This window comes from Brachyhypopomus gauderio, chromosome 8 (assembly GCF_052324685.1).
Source record: "Brachyhypopomus gauderio isolate BG-103 chromosome 8, BGAUD_0.2, whole genome shotgun sequence".
Lineage (NCBI taxonomy): Eukaryota > Metazoa > Chordata > Actinopteri > Gymnotiformes > Hypopomidae > Brachyhypopomus > Brachyhypopomus gauderio.
Window position 1 is genome coordinate 24,867,117 of NC_135218.1, and position 25,891 is coordinate 24,893,007.

General features: G+C 45.5%; 2 protein-coding genes across 8 annotated transcripts; both read left to right on the top strand.

Moving 5' to 3' along the window:
- The first annotated feature begins 10 nt into the window (after positions 1-10).
- On the top strand, positions 11-16,680 carry keap1b (kelch-like ECH-associated protein 1b). Of its 6 annotated transcripts, none has more exons than XM_077015785.1 (8): positions 11-169; positions 281-529; positions 2,972-4,300; positions 5,776-6,021; positions 7,172-7,848; positions 10,211-10,416; positions 11,940-12,116; positions 14,623-16,680. In XM_077015785.1, the coding sequence occupies exons 3-8, from the start codon at positions 3,989-3,991 to the stop codon at positions 14,775-14,777; spliced, it is 1,773 nt and encodes a 590-aa protein (XP_076871900.1). In that variant the 5' UTR covers positions 11-169; positions 281-529; positions 2,972-3,988; the 3' UTR covers positions 14,778-16,680. The 6 variants fall into 6 exon arrangements, with proteins under 6 accessions (XP_076871900.1, XP_076871904.1, XP_076871899.1 ...); XM_077015789.1 differs by lacking the exon at positions 281-529 and having other exon boundaries at positions 12-169; positions 14,623-14,774; positions 14,825-16,680; XM_077015786.1 differs by having other exon boundaries at positions 16-165.
- Positions 16,681-17,733: 1,053 nt separating this feature from the next.
- On the top strand, positions 17,734-25,555 carry LOC143522090 (volume-regulated anion channel subunit LRRC8E). Of its 2 annotated transcripts, none has more exons than XM_077015790.1 (3): positions 17,734-18,163; positions 19,872-20,023; positions 20,989-25,555. In XM_077015790.1, the coding sequence occupies exons 2-3, from the start codon at positions 19,883-19,885 to the stop codon at positions 23,281-23,283; spliced, it is 2,436 nt and encodes an 811-aa protein (XP_076871905.1). In that variant the 5' UTR covers positions 17,734-18,163; positions 19,872-19,882; the 3' UTR covers positions 23,284-25,555. The 2 variants fall into 2 exon arrangements, with proteins under 2 accessions (XP_076871905.1, XP_076871906.1); XM_077015791.1 differs by having other exon boundaries at positions 19,875-20,023.
- Positions 25,556-25,891: the final 336 nt, after the last annotated feature.

A 25,891-nucleotide genomic window follows, 5' to 3' on the forward strand; every position in this document is an offset into this window, starting at 1 on the left:
TGCGCACCTTTAGTTGTGAGCGACGGGGCTCTTATTTTGACACGCCGCCGAGGTTCGCACAATGCTTAGTCATGGTGACTAACCGATCTCCCCCCGCTCTCATGCAGCGTTTAGTCAGCACTGGACAAAAACATTCAGCGGTGCCGAACAGTACCTATAGCATTCGTGAGTAAGTACAATATCCTTAAAATTACGAAATCGTTTAAGCAGCCCGTCCGTGTCGATTTAGCCTACAGTTTAGTGCGGGTTTCTCTTTGTTTCCCCACCATCTCTTCTTTAGCGGGTCTTTGGTAAGAGCGGAGTTGAGGGACTCCTGCGAGGACGGTTCCGTGCAGCGCAGGACGGACTCAAAAGTAACCCCGCTAGTGGTGGCCCCTCCACGGGCACGTCGGCTGTAGGACAGGCACTGGCGCCACGGAGCCGCTGCTCGGCTTCAACAGTTTGCGCGCGTCGCCTAAAACAGTAAAAAGAAGTAGTTGGTGGTCGTGGGGAGCTCGACGACGGTACGACCAGCCGACGCTAAGACGAGGTGATTTATAGTGAACTCGCCGAGGTTTCTTCTGGGTGAAGTAGCCAGCTGGTTTATCTCGTTTAAGGTGGACCTTTGTGGCTGTGTCAAATGACACAGGAGAACTAAAGCACAACGAGCACTTTCTTCTGTTTGCATAAGCGTTATCTGGACTTCTAGGTCAAGTTTTAGTACTCAGTGACTTCTAGGTCAGTGTTTAGTACACAGTGACTTCTAGGTCAGTGTTTAGTACACAGTGACTTCTAGGTCTCGTTTTAGTACACACAGTGACTTCTAGGTCAGTGTTTAGTACACAGTGACTTCTAGGTCAGTGTTTAGTACACAGTGACTTCTAGGTCAGTGTTAAGTACACAGTGACTTCTAGGTCTCGTTTTAGTACACACAGTGACTTCTAGGTCTCGTTTTAGTACACACAGTGACTTATAGGTCTCGTTTTAGTACACACAGTGACTTCTAGGTCAGTGTTTAGTACACACAGTGACATATCGGTCAAGTTTTAGTACACAGTGACTTCTAGGTCTCGTTTTAGTACACACAGTGACTTCTAGGTCAGTGTTTAGTACACACAGTGACATATCGGTCAAGTTTTAGTACACAGTGACTTATAGGTCTCGTTTTAGTACACACAGTGACTTATAGGTCTCGTTTTAGTACACACAGTGACTTCTAGGTCAGTGTTTAGTACACACAGTGACATATCGGTCAAGTTTTAGTACACAGTGACTTCTAGGTCTCGTTTTAGTACACACAGTGACTTCTAGGTCTCGTTTTAGTACACACAGTTACATCTCGGTCAAGATTTAGTACACAGTGAGTGACTTCTAGGTCTCGTAGTACATACAGTGACACCTCGGTCAAGTTTTAGTACACACAGTGACTTCTAGGTCTCGTTTTAGTACACACAGTGACTTCTAGGTCTCGTTTTAGTACACACAGCGCTAATGTTTTTCTTCCCCTGTCCAGTGGACGCTGGTCAAGTTAACACCGTGTGCGATGAGTCACTGCTGAAGGCGCTTTGCCAGAAACATCCGTCGCTAGTTAGCTGCTTTCTCTTTTAAAATGCGACGTGCTGACTGTAGCGACTAGTTTCGATGGAGTAAAAGACGACAACGTGTCTAAAAACGGTTTTTGTAACGCGAACGACGAAAGTTTCTGCTGCTTGCGTTTCATTTATGGCACATCTCTCCTTAACAGCCTCATGCAGTCTGTTTTTCCGGATCATTTACTCATCGCTTCAAGCAAGTTGGAAATAAGTCAGAGATCATCACTCGCTCGTACAGCCAGGAAAGCGTGCTGTTGTGTAGCTCACGCCATTGTGTTCACCTTTTAAAAGTGTCTTGGCTGAACCGATCGAGAATATTTCATGGTAATTACTGACTTTGTGGAAGTCCGGTGTACGAAATTCATAGCTATATTTACCTCAGCGAAAATAATGAATGACCGGAAACAATTGGATTTACTTATCTAGAAAACAGCCTGTTATCACGTTACTGTTTAGGGTGGAGAGACGTGTAACGTTAGCTAGTGTTCCTCAACCTGGGGATTTCAGCCCTGTGACTTTGACATAACACTTATCATTAGTTAATATTAAAGCGAACACGGTTGAAACTGGTGTCAAGATGAAGAGTGATGAAGCTCTGGTGCACGCCCCCTTGTTTGTGTGAGCTGCTGAGTTCGTTTCCTGACTCTGTAGTTTTGTGCATTCTGACCTGTTTAGTCATTGAAGCAAACTAATCTCGATAAAATTTGTTTTGTTAAGAATAATCTTGGACTAAATGCACTGTTTCTCTTACCTAACTTAATACATAATCTCTTACATAATATAAAGTAGTAGGAATCTGTCCAAAATGTGTAGGTGACAGGATCTGTTAGTGTTGAATGACCTCTGTGTGGTATGCAACCTCTCCGTTTACATGTATCTCCCTGTAGGTATGACACGCTCACGGAGTAGGCAGTGTTTTTCTCCTGATGCCAGAAATGTCATGTGACACAAGGGAAACATCTCAGTCACGATGACAAAGTGCAACTAGGAACTAATTTAAGTTTATCCCGTCTTCCTCGGCATGTCTCACACTCGACTTAAATAACAGCCTCTACTCCGTTTCACTCTCACAGCGCTCCTGCTTGGCAGCTGCGAACAACAACACAAGCCCTGCAGACGCGTGGCGCGCTTGTTACTGAGAGATCCTGATATTATCTTAAGGATTATTTACTTTGTGACTAAACTGTTCATATACAACGTAACAGATACTTCCATTTGAGTTTAAGTTGTGTGACCGGTTGCGGTTATTGCTTAGGTTAAATCAGATTAAGTCTGTGTTTTTGTGAGCATAAGAGGTTTGTAGTCAGTTATCTAAATTTGTACTTGTGAGGACAAAGTGTACACTATTTCAGTCTGTTGATCCCTGTAGTAAATCTCTGTCTTGCTTCTTTTTCTCGCAGGTCTTTGAGTAACCAGTGGATGAAAACAGATTTCTGAGAACTACCTTTTCTAAGACCTGGCGTGATCAGCTGTGCAAAGTGTTTCTTTTCCTGGAAGAGGATGTCAGCTCAGACTATATAACCTCTAGCTCCTCTTTCCCAACATGAAGCTGTAGCCTTTCAAACTTAAAACAAAAACTTTGCTACTACAGAATGGCCAGGTTTTTCTAACCTCCATTAAAAAGGCTATCAGAGGAACATTATACATGAGCTTCAGCTGTCTTCTTTAACCTAGCTTTGCTCATTCTTTTATGTTGTTGTCCTTAAAGTTGATTGTTTTCACAAGGCAGCATCTTTGAATTGGAAGAAATCCCGGTCCAAGACTGTGGCAGGTTCACCACCGTTTAACTGCCTATGCCATTACTGTCTCTCCTGTCCCAGAAGGTTCTAGCATTGCCACTACACAAATGTGTGTTCAGCACCCAAACTCTGGTTCCTTCTGAAGCCAGGTCAACTGAGGCCATAGAACTCTGTTCAGGTTTCTTTGTGGTTAATATGGCTCACACGTAACAAGAGGATCTTTATGTTTCGAATAAGGATGTAAGCAGATCACTCAGGTGAGCTAATAAAGACTTCTCTCGTGTTTCTCTGGGATCGCAAATGGATTATAGCTCTCATGTTGGCAACGGAGGCGAGTTGTGGACTACAGTGTGCACCAGATAGTGTGTGCAGCATACGGTAGCAATCAGAAAGGATTGAACTATCAGTAAGCAGGAGGAAAAGCCGTTCTCTTGTCCTGCACCTCAGAAGTTCTACTAACCCACCTGTCTGCTCTTCTCAGACACTAGGTAACTTGGCCAGGACTGTGTGGGGGGGGCGTGGCCACAAAAAAGAAAAAAAAAGAAAAGAGAACTGCTCTGCCCCGCCCCCCCCAGACCTGTCCCCGCCCCCCCTCTAGTTCCTCTCCAAACCGTTTCGTGCACGGCGCTTGCGCTGGCGAGTGAGGATGCAGGCGCCGGGTCGTGGCCGCCGGTGAAGATGGACGCGGCGTCGGGGATGACGGAGTGCAAGGCGGAGGTGACGCCGTCGACGCGCAACGGCCATCGCGTGTTCAGCTACACGCTGAAGAGCCACACGGCGGCCGCCTTCGGCATCATGAACGAGCTGCGGCTGGAGCGTCAGCTCTGCGACGTCACGCTGCGCGTCAAGTACAACGACCTGGAGGCCGTCGATTTCGTCGCCCACAAGGTGGTGCTGGCGTCCTCCTCGCCCGTCTTCCGCGCCATGTTCACCAACGGTCTGAAGGAATGCGGCATGGAGGTGGTGCCCATAGAGGGCATCCACCCGCGGGTGAGTAGGGTGATCTCGTTGGGTGGTGTTGGTCGTTTTAGCAAAGATGCATTCAGTGGAATAAAGAGTGTGATAGTGAAGTATGGCATTACATTATGCTCTTTATTAACTCCTACCAGTTACTCTACCAAATGGCTTTTATTTATTTATTTTGAATCGTGTACCTCCAGTTTTCAGTCAGTTGGGTGTTGTGTGGGTGTTGGGATGAATCATGTTGTTCACATGTTCTAACAAAAGTTAGTCAAAAAAGTGCAGGCTAATCTTTAACCAGGTAACGTCAGGGGTTTGCTGCTGTGTTCTTCAAATACTCCGGATACAAACACATCACGCAGTTGTAATGTATATCAGAATATTCACAATATGACAATATTCTGTTTTTGAAGTGGTGTGATAGTGGAGAAATAAATAATGAAGAATAACTTCATCATTTTGTTTGTTTGTGAACAATACAATTAACTTCACCTGATTTCAGCTCCGTTGACATTGCTGCATTTAAACATGTTGGTTTTTTAGATTTTATTTATTGATTGATTTGTTTTATTACCTACATAGCTGGGCTCATATAAATGTAAACATATAGTGTTCTGAGTACTGATGAGGCCCAGTCCTGAACCAAAAGACTACGTCTAGGACCAACTGGAACCTGCACCCAGTAACTGGGCTGTGATCTTGGCTGTGAGCGTTCTTGGCACACATTTCCTGTTTAATAGATTAAGTGAACTCTTCAAATTGATTGATCCTCTTGTACGGGAAGACTGGAGCAACACCAGGATGTTTGGTTGTTGAGCTCCACTGGACAAGCTTGCCTGCTGTACACACTCATTACTGCACATGTTCATTACACACCCCATGGTGGTGGCTAGGACCTGGAAGATTAGACCTGGTCCGGCGCATGAGGGAGAACTCTGTGTGTTGACCGTGTCTGACGGGTCAAAGTGGACACGCCTGTCTGTGAAATAATGCTATAAATTCTTTATGGCAGGGTCTGCCATGCCAACCTCCACACTGTTTCAACCATTTCTTATTGGCATTGTCTTCTCTCATTAACAGCTGTGCAGTCTTAAAAATGTGGATAAACGTACAAAAAAACAGTGAAAGCACAGTTTTTCTCCCACCTATCTCCCCCTTCATGTGGCTACTTGAATATGAATTCTGTTTAAAAAAAAAAACAACAGTAGTGTCAGTTTCTTATGATGCTTATGAAACTCGATATCTGCTGATACCCTTCATCCAGGACCTCGGAGTTCCCCAACCAGGACACGTTTCTGCTCCAGTCCTTCATTGTTTTACATTGTTTGTCCTTCATTACAGAGGGCTTTTATGTTTTATATGATCGATTTCAGGCAAAGACAAAAAAAGACTTTGGTTGAGACTGCAGCTCCCAGTAAATTGTGCTCATTCATATTGAATCAAATAATTCATCATTATTATTTATTCTGCCGCTGTCTTGCCTCTGTCCCTTTCCTCTCGAACAGGTAATGGAGCGCCTGATTGAGTTTGCGTACACGGCGAGCATCTCTGTGGGTGAGAAGTGTGTGATCCACGTGATGAATGGCGCGGTGATGTACCAGATTGACAGTGTGGTGAAGGCCTGCTGTGACTTCCTGGTTCAGCAGCTCGACCCGAGCAACGCCATCGGCATCGCCAACTTTGCTGAGCAGATCGGCTGCACGGAGCTGCACCAGAAGGCCCGCGAATACATCTACATGAACTTCAGCCAGGTGAGGCCCATCCACCTGGAACAGGACGGACACGGCTGCAGGGGCGGGTGATCCGATATACTATTAATATCGTGATAATTGACTTCACGATACATGATCTGGGGTATCGTTGGTGGTGGTGATGTTTTGTCTAATTCATTTTTTTGGCACTCCGAAGCAAAGCTAAATGTCATGGGGCATTTCATGACATGTTAGAAAACGTTGATTATGATTACTGATTTGTTTTTACTGTATTGCCCACACTTATGCAGCAGCATGGTCATAATAACCACACAGGGACATATTAAAGAGTTCAAGGTGTTTTCAGAGCTATTTATTGGAGTATTTACCCAGCTGTCTGCAAGGGTTATGGAGGGTTTCTGTGTGGTTATAAGAGGTTTTGGAGTAGTGGAGGAGATCAAAAGCAGGTTCAGAAAGGTTTTCTTAGTAATTAAATCTACATACTCCTGGACATGACTCTGCAGGAAGTGGAGGTGCAGTGTTTCAGAACACTGCAAAGAGTGAGTCACGCCACGTAAATGCACGTGAGAAGTTAGGGCGAGTCATGGAACACAACTCGCCATGGCAACGTTCAGGAAGGTGGCTGACGCATTAAAAGTTGTGGCTTTGGTAGCAGTAATATAAAGAATATAGAACCAGTGATGACAATGCTAGATAAAAGGATAGATTGGTGCTACAGAACGGGGAATGTGTTTAGTGACCGTCATGTTGGACGTTTGTAGCGCCATGAACAGTTTTGTAATTCATTAATCGAGGCAAAATGGAGACTCTTCTCAGCCTGAAACTTCACGTATCTGATTCACTTCAAAGTGCCTGTAGATCCATCACGTTCCTGTGCCGGTCTGCGAATGAAACATGACCCACATGTACAATCTGTCACATCTTCACATCTGGAAGCCTTTAGACCAGTTCCTTTGGCTTAGAAGTCCTTTTTCTAAAGATAATTCAAATTATTAAAATTTTTGTGGAGATTTATTTTCATGGTTTAATTATTTAAATTACTTTGCTTGACACACTTTGAATTGACACTTTGTATGAAAAGTTATACAAACGAAAAGTCGTATATCTTCAGACAGCCGTCCCCATCCACCCACACACCCAACCACACACCCACCCATCCTTCTCTGCCCTTCTCCCTCCACCCCACCAGGTGGCGACGCAGGAAGAGTTCTTCAACCTGTCGCACTGCCAGCTGGTGACCCTGATCAGCCGCGACGAGCTGAACGTGCGCTGCGAGTCGGAGGTGTTCCACGCCTGCGTGGCGTGGGTGCAGTACGACCGCGAGAACCGCCGCCCGTACGTCCAGGCTCTCCTGCAGGCCGTGCGCTGCCACTCGCTCACGCCGCACTTCCTGCAGCGACAGCTCGAGCACTTCGAGTGGGACGCCAAGAGTAAGGACTACCTGGCCCAGATCTTCCAGGACCTCACGCTGCACAAGCCCACCAAGGCCGCCTCGTGCCGCACGCCCAAGGTGCCGCGCCTCATCTACACGGCCGGCGGCTACTTCCGCCAGTCCCTCTGCTACCTGGAGGCGTTCAGCCCGTGCACGGGCGACTGGCTGCGCCTGGCCGACCTGAAGGTGCCCCGCAGCGGCCTGGCCGCCTGCGTGATCAGCGGCCTCTTCTACGCCGTGGGCGGGCGCAACAACGCCCCCGACGGCAACATGGACTCCAGCGCGCTAGACTGCTACAACCCCATGAACAACTGCTGGCGTCTGTGCGCGCCCATGAGCGTCCCGCGCAACCGGATCGGCGTTGGCGTCATCGACGGGATGATCTACGCCGTGGGAGGGTCCCATGGCTGCATCCACCATAACAGTGTAGAGAGGTAAGCGCCTGGTGGGTGGTGCTTCACTGTCTTCTGTCCGGGCCTTTTAGATATGGAGCCAAAGCTAGCAAATTCATTTTAAATTCTGTTCCGATTTCAATTCAGTTCAAAGAAACTTCATTGGCCAGTGCTCACAAATCGGTTTTTCATGCATCAGTCTGTTAGTCAGTTAAAACCTTTTTTTCTTGTTTTTATACACCCTAATGGTACTTCTGGAGATTATGTGTGTGTGTGTGTGTGCCTGGTGAGCTCCAAAGTGGGTCAGAAGCAGCTTGTGATCTGACGGTCACCTGAAACATGACCGGGCTGCTCTCGTCTCTTTCCTCATGCATGTAGGTTTGTTCTCTGTGTTATGAAGCAGTAACTATTCAGGTTGTGCTGTGTTTAAAAATGGGGGGGAAAAATCCCAGCCTCAAATTCCATTTCCTGTGTCTATTTTCAGTAACCTCAGTCTCTGACAGAGGAGGAAGTGTTTAGATCACCACCGTATGGCATCAGTTAAAGAAAATTCCAGTGTTTATCCCAAATACATCTTTTCTGCTCATTACTGAGGTTTAAAATGACAAACTTGTGAAGTGCTTGCAAAATGTAAAAGAATGGCAGAAAAGGTACTTGCGATCATAAAGTATTTCAGCTATGTAACATTGGGTTATTGAGTGTTAAAGCTAGTCACTACCAGACACCTCACCACTGTCTCCCTTGGAATAACAACTAGCCTTTCATTAAAAAGAAATTGCAGTTAACATCCTAATACTTCATGACTGGAAGTTATCCTGTTGCTCTGTGGTATCTAACATTTCCTCATTTTTGTAACAGTAATCTAAGTGTCTCGCTAGGAGAGGATCCAGTACCTGGTTAATCCACCACACAGTTGGACTCCATCATTCAGTGGCAGTCAGAAGGGTCTGTGTCATTTCAGCCATGGTTTTAATGACTAGAGGTAGCGCTGGTGAAGCGAACGCTCCACTGTTTTATATTTAAATATGAACATGCTGGCTAAACAAGACGCACCGTGCGTTGATGTTTGGTTCAGCTCTGATGGGTTCAGCAAATGGCTCAGTAATGGCTCTAAGGTCTTGGACTTGGGGGTCTCTGTATCAACTAATGCACTATATTGCCAAAGGTATTTGCTCACCTTCCATGACTCACATACAAGCTTAAATGACATCCCATTCCTAATCCATGGGTTTCAATATGATGTTGGTACACCCTTTGCAGCTAGAACAGCTTCAGCTCTAGGAAGATTTAGGAGTCTGTTTAAGGGAATTTTTGACCATTCTTCCAGAAGCGCATTTGTGAGGTTACATACTGATGTTGGACGAGAAGGCCTGGCTCTCAGTCTCCGCTCTAATTCATCCCAAAGGTGTTCTATCAGGTTGAGGTCATGACTCTGTGCAAGCCAGTCAAGTTCATCCACACCAGACTCTGTCATCCATGTCTTTATGGACCTTGCTTTGTGCACTGGTGCACAGTCATGTTGAAAGAGGAAGGGGCCAGCTCCAAACTGTTCCCACAAAGTTGGGAGTATGGAATTGTCTAAAATGTCTTGGAATGCTGAAGCATTCAGAGTTCCTTCCACTGGAACTAAGGGGCCAAACCCAGCTCCTGAAAAACAACCCCACACCATAATCTCCCTCCACCAAACTTTACACTTGGCACAATGCAGTCAGACAAGTACCGTTCTCCTGGCACCCGCCAAACCCAGACTCGTCCATCAGATTGCCAGATGGAGAAGCGTGATTCGTTACTCCAGAGAACACGCCTCCACTGCTCTAGTGTCCAGTGGTGGCGTGGTTTACACCACTGCATCCGACACTTTGCATTGCACTTGATGTTTGGCTTTGATGTAGCTGCTCGACCATGGAAACCCATTCCATGAAGCTCTCTGCACACTGTTATTGAGCTAATCTTAAGGCCACATGAAGTTTGGATGTCTGCAGTGATTGACTCTGCAGAAAGTCGGTGACCTCTTTGCACTATGTGCTTCAGCATCCGCTGACCTGCTCCGTCAGTTTACGTGGTCTTCCACTTCATGGCTGAGTTGCTGTTGTTCCCAACACATCCATTTTCTTATAATACAGCTGACGGTTTACTGTGGAGTATTTAGGAGTGAGGAAATTTCACAACTGGATTTGTTGCACAGGTGGGATCCTATCACGCTGGGATTCACTGAGCTCCTGAGTGCCACCCATTATTTCACAAACAGGCTACACGGTGCTACAAGGCTACATGGTGCTTAATTTTATACACCTGTGGCCACAGAAATGATTGGAACACCTGATTCCGATAATTTGGATGGGTGAGCGAATAATTTTGGAAAGATAGTGTACTTAGGTGTGTGTGTTTGTGTGTGCGTGCGCAGGTATGACCCAGATATGGACTCGTGGCAGCTCGTGGCCCCTATGCTGACCCGACGCATCGGCGTGGGCGTGGCCGTCATCAACCGCCTCCTGTACGCGGTGGGCGGCTTCGACGGCACCCACAGGCTGAGCTCGGTGGAGTGTTACAACCCTGAGAAGGATGAGTGGAGGAACACGGCGTCCATGATCACTGTCCGCAGCGGAGCAGGTGAGGGGAGGTGGCACGGGCGAGAGTGTTGGAGCATCAGCCTGGGAGAGAGACCGGCACTCTAGGCGGGACTGGGAGGGAGATCGGCACTCTAGGCGAGACTGAGAGAGGGACTAGCACTCTAGGCGGGACTGGGAGGGAGACCGGCACTCTAGGCGGGACTGGGAGGGAGACCGGCACTCTAGGCGGGACTGGGAGGGAGACCGGCACTCTAGGCGGGACTGGGAGGGAGACCGGCACTCTAGGCGGGACTGGGAGGGAGACCGGCACTCTAGGCGGGACTGGGAGGGAGACCGGCACTCTAGGCGGGACTGGGAGGGAGACCGGCACTCTAGGCGGGTCTGGGAGGGAGACCGGCACTCTAGGCGGGACTGGGAGGGAGACCGGCACTCTAGGCGGGTCTGGGAGGGAGACCGGCACTCTAGGCGGGTCTGGGAGGGAGACCGGCACTCTAGGCGGGTCTGGGAGGGAGACCGGCACTCTAGGCGGGACTGGGAGGGAGACCGGCACTCTAGGCGGGTCTGGGAGAGAGAGAGACCGCACTGGGAAGAGACTGATCGACTGGTAGAGACTTTGAGAGACTGTCTGGATAAAAGGAACTGGGTGAGAACAGGAATGAACTGGGTTCTAGTAAACACAGCGTTGTTGAGAGGTTAGCAGGGGTTTGGTTATTTAGAGAGAATCTGGCAGGTTGGGTAAGGCTGTTGGATTCAGGGTGTTTGAGATTGGGTGAAGCCAGAGAGAGACACAGACGTGATAGGAGAGACCTTGACGGAGACTGAGAGAGTCCTGGATTACTAGAAGTGACTGAGGAAACAGGGACTGAGCAAATCTGAATATCGCTGGAATTTTAAAACGGTGACATTGTTGTGGACATGCAATATTAGTCCTGCACTGACATCCATTTTACTAGGGACTTAAATTAGTTTTACTTCTACGAGGCACACGATGCGTTCCTATGAATATCGTTTCAAAGTCCAGTAAATCTTCAGTCTATTACTTCCTTCTAAGGTCCTATTGTTGGGTCAGGTTTACATAAGCTGTAGAGGAAAACCCCAAGGTAATCAGTGGTGGGCTGAGTTGGTTTCCTGCACACACACACACACACACACACACACACACACACACACACACACACACACACACACACACACACACAGTGCAGTGAGTCCACTGTTCCATGGGGGTTTGGGACCAGCTGCTTCTTTAGGTCTCCACCTGGCTTTCAGAGAGCAAACAAAATATGGGTCCGTGCTTCCCGACTGTATGACACAAGCCTGGTGACCCATGCTTCTGATTTAATACGCACTGTAGTTTTGTAGAAACAAAAGCGGATTTTCTGTTGTGTCATGCTTCGACTGCAGTAAGTTAATAATTTCTCCACACCAAGACAAACCGTCATTGTACGCAGGAGGAGGAAGTTAATTCACCGCCCTTTCCTTCCCAGATGAAATGAATGTTTGTGTGTTGGAGAACCCTCCATCACATGCAGCAGACGGTTCACAGCGGGTGTTTCCCCACAGGTGTGTGCGCTCTGGGGAACCACATCTACGTCATGGGCGGCTACGACGGCACCAACCAGCTGAACACGGTGGAGCGCTACGACGTAGAGACGGACGGCTGGGCCTTCATCTCGCCCATGAAACACCGGCGCAGTGCCCTGGGCGTCACCGCCCACCACGGCCGCATCTACGCCCTAGGTAGGGCTCCCCCCCGCACCGACGCAGGCGGCTGGGGGTGGGGGGCTTCGTGAAGGACAACTGGAGGTTGCCAAACCCACCTGGAGATCCCCCACCAGGGAGGAGTACCAGCCACAGCCCTGACACATGACGTGCCCTAATACTGACATGCTCCTGAAGAGCTCAGTGAGCTGGATCGGGGTGGAACGGCGCCACCTGGTGGTGGTTACACATTGTCGCGGTCAGGGTTGGATGGCCCTATAGTAGGTGGAAGGCTTCCTAACAGGTGTCATCCAGTGTTGGACAAAGAAGATAGAAACTTTCTTAATTTACATTTACATTCACGGCATTTAGCAGACGCTCTTATCCAGAGCGACTTACAAAGTGCTTTGCATCTGATCACAGAATTCATCCTAGGAAATAGTACGGATAGGCCAGAATTCAAGACACCATTGAGTCAGACTACAACTAAACTACAGGAGTCAATATCATTACCTAGTGTTTTGCAAGTTAGATGTTTGCCAAGAGGCACAAATAACCATAGACAGACATACAATTTAAGAACAATGGCAAGTGGCATCAGCTGAGTTAGTGCTCTGGTAAGAACTCAACAAACAGGTGGGTCTTCATGAAAGTTAGTGAAATAAAATCTCATAAAAGTAATCGAGCTACACATCCTCCAGGGGCTGAGAAACGTCTCACAGAGGATCAGTGGTTTATGGGCATGAGAGTTTTTACCTGAAATCCTATTTGTTTGAAAGGATTTGGCCAGATGAGCTTGTTGGGCTGCATCTGGCTGGACCTTATGCTTACAGTTCCATAATGGTGTATGGTGCATGGTTTTAGAATAACGCTCACAGTCTGGACTGCTATGCTGTTGACTAGCAAGTGCTTGCTTCAGGCATGAAAATCTGTCACCTTTCGGCGAAATTCGCCGTTTTGAAGTTGAAAAGGGTGACCTACGTAAATCGTGTAGATCCGATGAGTTTTTTGTTTGGGGGGGGGGGGGGGGGGTCGGGAGGTTATATTTTAATTATCATATTGACTTAATTAGCAAACAGAGCACTTCCGAAATTGACAGTGAAATTCAATGACAGTGGCCAGCAGTTTCCGCCCAGAACCATCATAGAGGCCAAATAGCGTTTCAATCATACGAACGTTCTTCATTCATGTTATTCATTTACTGCTAAGCGGGACGAGAAGCAGGACCTAGTGCTACACCGCGGACAAGTCAGAAGAGCGTACATTTACCACTACATTTACCAGATCGTATATTTACCAGATCGTACATTTACCACTACATTTACCACATCGTACATTTACCACTACATTTACCAGATCGTACATTTACCACTACGTTTACCAGATCGTACATTTTTAATTGGGTGGATTTAATTGGGTTATTAATGGTTTCAATCGTTTTCATATTTTGCGGTAAAACAAGTTACTGCCGTTCGCTACAGCGTTGAACACTGTCAGATCTAACCACAAGCTCTTGTGATAATAGGCCCATCTATCTACCTATTTAAGTTCGCGTCAACCCCGTGTAGTTAACGGTGACATAAAATAAGAAACAAGATTTTTTTCTAGTGTGTCTGTAGTTGTAACTGGTGAATCCAGGGACGTGTGAGGAGAACATTCGCGCCAGGGCTGAAAAGATTGAAGATGAAGTTGTAAACTCTTGTCGTTTGAGTCTACCCTGTGCTTTAGCTCATGTTAGAAAATAAAAACACGTAAACCTGGTATTTTTACAATAATTTTCGCCGCTGATGTATTTATTGGTTCATTAAGACGTAATGGTTTTGACTGAGCCATCCGGAATGGCGAAAGCGGCTTCTTGCGTTTACGGATTGCGTTTACATTGAATCCATTGACATGACAGTCAAAACATTTTTTTTACTATATTTTACGGAGCCCGTAAGGTGACATCATGTAAAAAATAAATAAATAACGCGTGGCCACGACTTATTAACGCGTGGGAACGAGATACTAACGTCGCCTTTCACACGCGGCAACAAAGTTTATTTTTTCACAGCAAAGCAAGCAGATCCCAGGGATGTTCGCGAACTGACTGCCCAAGGAAGATAAACCTGGCTTTATATAAAGTAATACTTAATTATCTTGTTCGCACGCGTTAGTAAGTCGTGGCCACGCGTTATTATATTTTTTACATGACGTCACCTTACGAGCTCCGTAATATTTGGCATCACCTGTCGCTGTATCCCCGTACACCAGCAGCCACCCCCATCCCCCCCCCCCCCTCCCCGTCGCAGTATACCCATGACGTCACATGTCAACGCCCCGTCGCCGTATCCCCATGACGTCACATGCCCCGCCCCCCGGTCTTCTCACCTTTTTAACCCCTGACCCATTTTCATGCCTGTTGCTTAGTTAACCTGAATGTTTGAACTGAACTTTTGTGCTTGTACTAGCTGCTGTCTCTTCATCCCCTCTATTTTCTCAGCTTTTCTTCTCTCCTTCATCTACTCATCCTCCTTTTGTTTTTTGTTTTTTTTCTTTGATCCAGGCGGATACGACGGGAACACCTTTTTGGACAGCGTAGAGTGCTACGATCCCGACACGGACACCTGGAACGAAGTCACGAAGATGACCTCTGGCCGGAGTGGGGTTGGTGTGGCGGTCACCATGGAGCCGTGCCAAAAGGACTGTCAAAAACTCTAGTGGCTCCTCCCTCCTCTTGTGGCTCCTCCCTCTGGTCCGCCCTCTTTTAGTGGCTCCTCCCTCCTCTTGTGGCTCCTCCCTCTGGTCCGCCCTCCTTTAGTGGCTCCTCCCTCTTATTTTTGCTCCCATCTTCAGCCAGGCTTATGCTTACACATACAGCTGTGGCACTTTGTGTTCTAAACGAACCAGCCCTGTAAAAGTCTGCAAAAAACTGCCCCGCTATAAACCCACAGGGCATTTCCCAACAGATACAGGGTTCAAATGAAGTTCAGATGAAGCTTTACACTATCGCTAAATTGGCAAAATTCTATTCCGATCATTTCTATCACCATAATTGTAGTCACCCTCCCAAACACGGAAATCTGTCCTGGCCTGCTCACACCGGAGCGTATTTCTAGGGGAGATGGCTGGAATTGTTGGGTTTATCTGTTTTTATGTTTTTATATCATAACCGCATGCAGTGGGGTCACTAGAGTGAGTCAATGTCCCCTATTGTATTACTGACCAGCCTTGTACATCCGACCCACGACTGTGGTGGCCATGGTTGAAACAAGAACCTCTCCAAGCAGCACCGTGTTTGAGCGCCTTACACCACAGAGAGTTTTTGTTGTTGTTGTTGGTGTTGTTGTTTCAGTGCCCCCCCCCCCTTTTGTAAATATCAAAGTGCCATTATCTTGCCTCACCATAGCAGTATCCCCCCCTCTGTCCTGCCCCCCTGGCGTGAAGGCTGGCCTACAGGGTCCTTGGGGATCCGGAGAGCCGGTGTGGCGAGCTCTTCCGAACGCCACTGCCAGAGACGGCACACTTTGTGTAGTTGTGGTTTTGTTTGTTTTGGGAGGGGGGGGACATTGTCTCTGCTCTACATAATTATCTAGACCTTCACAAGTTGAGCCAGGGTGTCTTTAGAGCAGGGAAAACCATAACGTGAATGAGGTCCCTGAACTGGGATTCGAGCCATTGGTCTCATCATGTATAATATTGGTTAGGACCCACTCTAGACCAGTACTTTGGGGATTGGTTCTGGTCCAGTTCTGGTACACCCACTAATGAAGGCCTTTATACTTCTACAGTATACTGGAGCACATTAATCTATTGGGTGGAGGTGAAACTCGACTGATTCTCCGGTATCCCTTCATATTATGGTATTTTCTTTGCTACCGTCTCAACTGGCTGCATAAGTTTAATGTGGGTGTGCTAGTAAAAACCCTCCAGGGTCAGCACTGGGCAAACAAACACTGAACTAAGACCACAAACGAATAGCCAACAGGGTGTCTCCCAGCAGCGTTTAAGCCGTCCAAACCCGGAGACGTCTGGGCGTCAAACGGCAGGAACATGTGCGTGAAGGAGCCCAGACTCATGGGGGTCATCGCGAAGAAACTTTGATCCTGTTTGGATCAGGAGCGGGAGTCAATGCTGGACGCGGCATTACCCGAAAACTACTTGCAGAATTCTCCCAGTGATTTTTCCTACTTGAGGCCAAAATCGATATGAGGAGAGACACCTTTTTTCCTTGACAAATTTCAAAAAGCCTGAATTGATAGATGTATTTGTAACAGCATTTTAAGCTACAGTTTTTCCAAGACTTTTTGTACACTGATGCATACTCCCTGGAATCTTGTACAGTCTTTTTAATTTATTATTCTGGACTAATTATTCCCGAGTGCTTGGACCCCTGAGCTCTGTTCTGGAAGAAGCTGGACTCCTTGTATCTGAGGCTTGATGTGCATGATTATGGCAACTGGTGACTGGTCTTTTTCTAAATCTGGCTTTGTGTTTGAAAAGGAAAACGTTTCCTTTAACAATTTGTAATTAACAATGAGAGATTATTTAAAAACTGCTTTGTAAAATTTCCAGCAATGATTGCATTGACACGTTGTATATTAAATGCTTAGGTTTATTGTAATACATGTGTCCCTGATGATGTTATTGGTGGGGGGTAAGTCATATTTTTAATTGGTGACCTGAAAACTCAATTACAAAGCTGATGGAAGGTGTTGCGGTGTTAGGTCATTGCCAAAAGCAGGAACCAATTATTAACCTACACAAACGCGAGAAGAAGAGTTGCACTGTTTTGCATGATGTCTGTACACAAGGGATTTTAAAAAGAAAAAAGTCTCAAAATAGATTAAGAAAGTTGGAACACTGAAAAGCAAAACATTAATTAAATGGCGTCCCGACATCTGGGCAGAAAGGTGATAATGCAGTTATGTTATTCAGTCAGGAGAGGGCGCCAGTGGACCACTTTGCACTTGTAAGCGTTTGTAAGTCAAAGTTTTCCTAAAACTGATCAAAGTAGCTAATGAATAAGGATTTGAAAATATTGACTAAGAGTTTTGCAGGGGTTGCGTTTTTGAAGTATTTTATACGTGTAATGTAGTCTTACTGTTACATGTCGTGTTCTACTTCTCTTCAGTACCGCAGCGCAGATGCAGAAGGAAATAATTAGAACACACCAATCTACTACAAACAAAAAATATTTTATTTGTGCCGAGATATCTCAGGAGATCCCACACATACAAAACATGTATATGCTCCCCACCCTAAGAAGTAGAGATCGGAGATCTAAACTCCAAGCTTATATGGTGATTCTTCTCCTATCTGCACTTTCAGTAATCTTCCATTCTATATATGGAGTTGTTTTTTCACACCTGTATGACATTTGGCTTCTTGACATTATTTGATCTGATATTGTAGCAACTTATTCGTTCATGTTTTCAACTTAAGACATCATCCGTGGAATTGAGCAGGTGTTAAACTTCCTGTGGACCATCCTGTTCTCCGTTACTCTGTGCTTAACCCTTATAATGCCCCTAAGCTTATGAATATACTTCTGTAGCTTAATGCACCTTATGCAGCATTCATATCTGGTTTTAATATCAAGTTTACTGCTTAAGCAAATAATATTCTCCCAACAGTCGCAAATTTGGATGACGGCTAAAGTTTGGGTGCAGTTTGAGCCGCAGACAGGTGAATATCTGTGTTTGGCGTGTAATTCGGATGAAAGCCAAATTCATTTTAGAGTGGCGAGTAAACGAATGAACAACTTTATTTAATAATTTCTGTATTGACTCATTTCGCTTCGTCTGACATCTGAACAAACCGCAGTGGGGAGGTGTGATTAACGCCTTCAACTTCCCGTCAGTCTCAGTGAAAAGTTTCGAGCTACTGTATTGAGGTGATCCTTGTTTGGACGGTATAAACTCCGGCTACAGAACCGCCGTAGAGGAGATGAACGTTATAGAGCAGACTGTAGAGCCTGGAGTCGGACACTTGTAAAGCTGCTTTGTGACAACTGTTGTAAAAAGCGCTATATAAATAAATCTGATTTGATTTGACCACAATCGGATGGACACGCCTTCATCCCTGAGGGAAGCTGCTAAGCGCAGGTAAGAAGTTTGTCGCGGTCAGAAATCCTAAAAATTATTTTTTTTATCTTTAGACAGTTTTTGTTACCATCAGAATACCTGGAGATGAACTGTTTTAGCTTAGCCCTGTGTTGTATTAAATGACCATCCAGACATATTATTCTAAATCGTTCATGCGGCGGGATTTTTTAATCTGTCATTCCGTGGGAGAAGCAGCTTGCTGGTTGTGAAAGTTGCCGGAAAGTGTCCTAGGAAATCAGATGAAACCCTCTTAGTCAAATCAGTGACCATCATTCTGTAATTCCTCTAACTTAAGAGACACTTGCCTGCTCTGGTGGTGTCTTTTGAGGTGGTTTATGGTGCCGTGCCGCTTGTGGAGACACGTAGAGCTGAATATTCTCTCAGAATATGTTCCCCTTCATACTGAATAAGTTCTCCAGATTTCTTGTTTATACTGTTTATGCGAACTTGAAATGCTGTAGAAATGACCTTCGTTATTGGCATTAGCCTCGCCCGTCTTTCACTACCTTTCACTATGATAATGTTCCTCCCTGAATCAGTCTGGAGGCAGTTGTCGCCTCTGCTTACCAACCAGGCCAAATAGGTGATGGAGAAAATGGAGCGACTTTACAAAATGACACGCAGTTATCCTGAACTCTCTCTGTTGCCCTTTTTATTCGGGAGTCTAAAACGCTTAACGTGAAAAAAGCTTAACATGGCTTAACGTACTAAAACAACGTACTAGAACTCCAAATGTCCTTAGTTACTGCGCACACACACTTTCTACTGCTTAAATTACGCACTTGTAACTCAAAAGGAAACTGATGTACTAAAACAACTACCAGTATATATTCCAAACCTGTTATTGCTGTTTATAAGTAATTTCTACTGTTCAATGACGAATCTGTAACTCAGAAAAAAAGTAATATTTATTTGCGTTAAGCTTTTCTCCCCAGATTTTACTCTCCTTTTTATGTTTATCTTTTTGTGTTTTAATTATCATTTAATCACTATTACACCCTAACCTGTGTGTGTGTGTGTGTGTGAGAGAGAGAGAGAGAGAAAGAGAGAATTGTACTCTACAAAGTCTTTAGCTTTTTCTCATCCATTTGCCTATGTGTAACTATAAAAACAGGTGTTTGTTCCCCACTTTGACCACAATTATTTCCCCAATTTACTGACCACACCTAAAGGATGGTTGTGGGTGCAGGCTTCTCCCACTCTTGGCCATCACATCCCTATTGTGGGGTTCCTGCTGGTTTTGAAAGGCTGAAATCCCAAAGATGATTAATGAATTAACTAGAACAGCAGGCGCCTCATAGATGTGTTTGCCAAGAGGGAGTTGGGCCATTTCGCAGATGAAATGTGAAACAATTTACAGTTGTGTCTTACATATCTGCCCTGTCCACTGGATTGAATAAACTTGAGTTGAATAAACAATGTTGATACCATGAGTGTGAAATTATGTTTCCCCCTGGGCCACGGTGTAAAGCACATCCGAGTAGCCACTGCATCAAGAGATGCGCTGCTTTTATTAATTCCTCTCAGGTTAACTACCCAAATCCTGGAGTAGAATTTAGTGGATTTGTGCATCACCCAAACATTATATACGTTAGAGCCAATATTGCATAGTTAGAAGACCTGTGCACATACAGCCTCAATACATGCTCAGAAACAAGATGTATTCCAATGATTATTTCACCTTCTGTGATTTGATGTTTGATACTAGCAGGTTCCAGGATGATTCCAGTTAACGAGTTCCGGAACATCGTCTCAGAACCCAACCCCCGGTTCCGGGTTCTAAAGCCATGGTGGGATGTGTTCTCTGAATACCTGTGTATATCCATGCTAATGATTGGCGTCTTTGGGTGTACTCTGCAGGTACAGCACACTCCGCCATCAAACATTCTCCTGATTGGTGCCCACGTTTAGTTTTTTTTATAATGATAAGGGAGAGAGGCATGTGACCAGTGCTTTGTTTATTTCATTTAAACGGACAGATTAGGTTTCTGCCAACTACCCGGCCTTTCTTTACACAGTCTACTGATATTTATGTCCTGGCTATATTGTACTTTTTATCAACAGCTTGAAAGTCATTACAGATCTAAAATAATCAACTACAAAGTGAATGGAGAACATTGTCCTATTCCAAGTGTCTAGTGTTGTTAGTATTAGCAATTTGTTATTAGCAATGTGTCATATACTTACTATTAAGTTGAATTAACTCAAGGCAGCCCAGTTATGTTTACAGTGTATGACAAATTTTTTTTTTTACCACTTTCCTCATGCTTTTTATGGGAATTTTCCTATCGTTTAGTCTGCTAGTTGTCAAACTAATAATGTAACCAGATATGAACAAGTTACTCACAGCATTAGTCTGCAGCACACAAGGATACAGTCATGAAAGCCATTCAAAAATACAATAGAGTGAGACAGAGTGGGACCAGAAATGTGGCCTTCATTTCACCCCCTCTATTTAAATTAGCTATTCATATCAGTAATGCTGACCTTCCAGAATGAGAAATGCACAACTATCTTGCCTGTTTGGCTCTGTTTTGACCTAGTTTTTAGACAGAATTGGATTAGGCACTTCACAGTATGTCATTCATACTATTTTATGTCAGCCATTGTAAACTTGCAGGCACTAAAATGTTGTAGGTATGTAACTAAAAGAGATAAATGTATTATTATTGTTCCTACATGAGGGGATAGCTGGGTAGTGTGGCAAGCACTGGATTCCATTGTTACGGGTACTAAATTACATGGTTAATATAATCAAAAATCTTGTGTAAAAATGAGGACTCTGACCAAGGGGAACAACTCTTACTTTTCTATCTTTTCATTAGCTGACTCAGGAAAAAATCTCCTGCCTTCCTGATCGTGTCAGTGGAACGTCGCATGAAGATGTGGACTGCAACCATCTGCGGAAGCCCAGACTCAACCAGAGCCTGTGGGAGCATGCTATTACCAAGCAGATCACCTTGAACATTGTGGAAGTGTTTGGCCGCAAGAACAACCTGGACATCCACCAATACATCTTCATCAACAGCTTCTGCTACGAACGAGCAGTGCATTGGTACGGCAAGTACTTCCCCTACCTGGTAGTCATACACACCATGATATTTATGGTGGCTAGTAGCTTCTGGTTCAAGTTCCCTGGAACATCGTCCAAGATTGAGCTGTTTGTAACGATCCTCGGTAAGTGTTTTGATTCTCCCTGGACCACACGTGCGATCAGCGAGGTGTCTGAGGACAGGCAAGAAGAGGAAACGGTCATGTGGCGAAAACACAACATACCAAGACCGTCAGCAGTGGAATGCCCAGATACAGAAGCCGAAGGTTCCATCTTCATCCAGTCACCGTCTGTGGTGTCCAGCCTGGGCAAGAACCCACTGGAGTCTAAACCCACCACATCCGTCCTGGACAAGAAGGAAGGTGAGCAGGCCAAGGCACTGTTTGAGAAGGTGAGGACGTTTCGGACACACGTAGAGGAGGCAGACCTCCTCTACATCATGTACATACTCCAGACGTTGCTCAAGGTCTTTAAATTTGCCATCATCACTATATACAGTGTTGCTCTGGTGCCAAATATCGAGATTGTGGTAACATGCGTAGTTCCACCAGACCTGACTGGTTTCAGTGTGTTCTGCTGCAATCATAACAAAGCGCACCTCTTCTCCAAACTGGCCTACTGTTACATTTCATTTGTTGGTGTGTACGGTCTTCTGTGCATCTACTCCCTTTATTGGTTGCTCCATCGGCCTCTGAAGGAATATTCCTTTGAGCAGGTGCGACTGGAGACGGGTATAAATGACATTCCCGACGTTAAGAACGACTTTGCGTTCCTCTTGCATCTCAGCGACCAGTACGATGCTCTCTACTCTAAGCGTTTTGCGGTGTTTCTCTCCGAGGTGAGCGAGAGCAGGTTGTGTCAGGTCAACCTCAACCACGAGTGGCCCATCAAAAAACTCCGTACACGTCTTTCCCGAAACACCAACAACCGTTTGGAGATGCATTTGTTCATGTTGCCAGGACTTCCAGACACTGTGTTTGAAGTTCACGAAGTAGAATCCTTGAAACTCGAGCTGATGAGCAACGTGACGATCCCCGGCACAGTGATCCAACTCGCCGCTTTACAGGAACTCGCCCTCATCCACTGTCCTGCCAAACTTCAACTAGCAGCCCTCACACACCTGCGGGACAACCTTAAGGTCCTCCATATCACCTTTGAGAGCCTGGAGCAGGTACCCATGTGGATGTACACCCTACAGACCCTGGAGGAGCTCCACCTGAGTGGCCCACTCACCAGTGAAATGTCCCGCAGCTCCACCTTGGAGACCTTGCGAGAACTTAAGAGTCTCCGTGTGCTAACGGTGCACAGCAAATTGAACAAGGTACCGTCCAGCATATCAGACGTGGCCGGCCACCTGTTGAGGCTGCGTGTGCACAACAGTGGCGGCAAACTCCACGCCTTCGGCAGCCTGAAGAAGCTGGTGAACCTGGCCACGCTGGAGCTGATGGCCTGCGAGCTGGAGCGGCTCCCCACCGCCGTGTTCAGTCTCACCAACCTGCAGGAGCTGGACCTGAAGGAGAACAGGCTGACGCACGTGGAGGAGCTCCTGAGCCTGCAGCACTGCCGCCGGCTGAACGCGCTCAGGCTGTGGCACAACTACATCGCCCACATCCCAGAAGACGTCAGCAAGCTCCGCTCGCTCGAGACGCTGGACCTAAGCTGGAACAGGATACGCAGGCTGCCACCGCAGGTCTGCTACTGCACCAAGCTCCGCCTCTTGGACCTATCCCACAACCAGCTTACCTCTCTGCCACATGAGATTGGGATTCTGCAGAGTCTCTGGCACTTCTCAGTGGCCTACAACTCCGTGGAAGTTCTCCCGGATGAGCTGTTCTCCTGCAAGAGGCTGAGGACTCTGGACTTGGGGAACAACAGCATTGCTTCTCTGTCTGCAAGGATTGGGAACTTGGCTCATCTGGTGAATCTGCAGCTTAAAGGGAACAGGCTGGAGTCTCTGCCCATGGAGATAGTTGACTGCAGCCTCCTGAGACTGACTGGCCTCATTGTGGAAGACGGCCTGCTTGACACGTTACCTTCTGATGTCAAACGCAGAATGAGTGAAAGGTGAATTACATTCACATTCGACATATTAAAACCCCCACTGGACTGTGGAATGTAAATTGCCTCGAATTGATGATCATAAAGCAAGAGAACTTGCGTTGGACCGGAACCTGAGCTGGATCTAAGTTTGGGGAGTTTGCAATGAGTCAAACAACTTTGGAAGTAAAGTTAAAACATTCTCCTGATGTCATTTCCTTCATGTAGTTATTTGCTTGGACAAAACAAAAATCTTGGTAAAGGACAAATCTTATAGCCACACAAACACAAGCCTTTAGGTGCACAGTGGAATTCTGATTAACAAACATCATAATTTTATGATATTCATTTTAATTATTGAATTGAGTGCTTTAGCATTTGATACATTTTAACCATAATTGTGATAAAGGTTTTAAAGGCTGTTGTCAATACCTTAAATCATTTCACATGGTGTAAAACAATTTGCACACATTCTCATTCTCAAAACACATGTAATGCACATTCCGTCCATACTGGTAAGCACAAGTGGCAATACAAATAATGCACATGTGTCCTTGATTAAACACACTCAAAATTGATTTCACTTCTTTCAAATGATGTGACATGACCAGGCCATGGATTCAACCTGTGGTGATGTAGGTGAGGAGTCGTGTCAGGGCTGCACACAGCACACGAGAGGCTTCTTCCCTGTTGCCTCAGGAAGGAAAAGCTTGTGATGTGGACAAAGTGCTCTGGCCTGACCAAGCCCAAAGACAAAAAGAAGCACATTATTGTCTCTTTTACTGTAGTATTGTATACTGTAATACAGCCCATTGTAGGCTATATGCTGTAAACAAATTGTATGGCCGAACAGTGTGATTTCCATTTGTTTACAGATGTGAGTGCTCAATAGATTTTGACTGATTGCGTGTTCGTATCAACAAAGAACCAGAATTACAGTATCACAGAAACAAAGGGCAAGTTTGTGAGATGCAGGTTCAGTACTGTAAAAGTAAGGATACAAGGAGGAGAAAGAATAAAAAATATATGTTTTAATGTTTAAAGAAATTGGATCAAGATTTCAGAAATTGTGTTTTAGCAATAGAGAAAAATTAATACAGTTGAATAGCGTTCTTTCTCTTGTAAGTGCCCGTTACTGACCTGCATGTGGTCAGATTTGTTTACCTGAGTCAATGGCTTACAAAGGACCTTGTAAAGCAGATACAAGATGCAGACAAGACAAGACTTTGCAGATGGAGATGTGAAAATTTGATGGAATTAATGCAATTTTCTAATGCAAAGTGAATCTACGCTAAATATAATTAGTTAAAATATTCATCCACGAACTGCGTTTTACTATGCAGCGCATTGTTTAGTGCCTTAAAATCATTGGTTGGGTGTGTGATGTGAAAAAATGTGAAGAAAGTAATTTTGACGTTTTAAAGTTTGGTCACAAAGAACATGAAATACAGGATTTGCAACTGCACTGAACAATTGTTCGTCCGCGGATAAGACACATTGTCAACATACCACATTTGTAGCCTTGCAAATCGAGCTCGTGCCACACAGCCCGAAATACTGAAGTTCAAACCAGTGAATATAAGTGTGACCTATCAGTCTAATGATTAGCATAACCCAGTACGATTCTCTGAGCTCGTTCAGTGACGTAATCCACTTTTCGGTTTCCTCATTTATTTTTCAAGTAGTAGTACGATTCGCTGATGTGTTCATTTTCCTTCTAACTTGTACTAATTTTAGACTAGGCTGAAACGCACATTTGTCGTGCAGCTTGGTCCTGCCACAGGCCTAGCCTGGCTCCCTCTAGTGGCCAAAGATTGTATCAAACGCCTTTCCACCGCAATGTGAATTTGGAAGACTTTTCAATTCTTTTCAAATCGCGATACCACAAAAGCTAGGCTGGGAATAAAGATAATGCAGATTTAGAAACAGTAGATAGTCATAAATCTCTTGATTAATCACGTTGTTATTACACACCCACCAAACGTATTTAATAACCCTTCACATAAACTTACATTAAAATAAAAAAAGTCTGTTGCCGAGAGAGATTTGGATGAATGCCACCGAAGCTTTTGTTACAGGATGCGAAAGGTAGCCCGTGCTTTTCGCTTTAAAGCACGTAGGGAGAACAAAACGGCCATTGTGCCGGTGGCCTTCCAAGAGCAAACCCCCTGACAAACTGGTCCTGTTCGGTACTGCGTTCGTCTGCTTCGGCGACAGCGCGCTGTTCGGCCTATGCGGTAAGGCACATTCCTACATAGCGTAATTATAAATGCCCTTGCTGACTCACCTTGGACACACACACACACACACACACACACAACGTGAGGGTGTACACATAACCAGTACTGTCAAAACGTACAATGGGTGGGGACGTCAAGTGAAATAACTTGTTTCCTAGAAATGAACACCCCAGTGATAATCCATTTGTGTTCTGTGCCACATCAGATTGTGGAAGGATGTTTCATTTCATTCAGAAGTAAATAAAGAGCAATTCTTGAAAGAGAAAATTGCCGTTGTATTACATGTTTATAGCAATGTACTGCGTAATTAATGGGTATGCTAAGCTGTTCCTTATCAGTATCCAATAGATGTATGTCGTGAGAAGCAATGATCATGCATCATGACTACACGTATGGTAT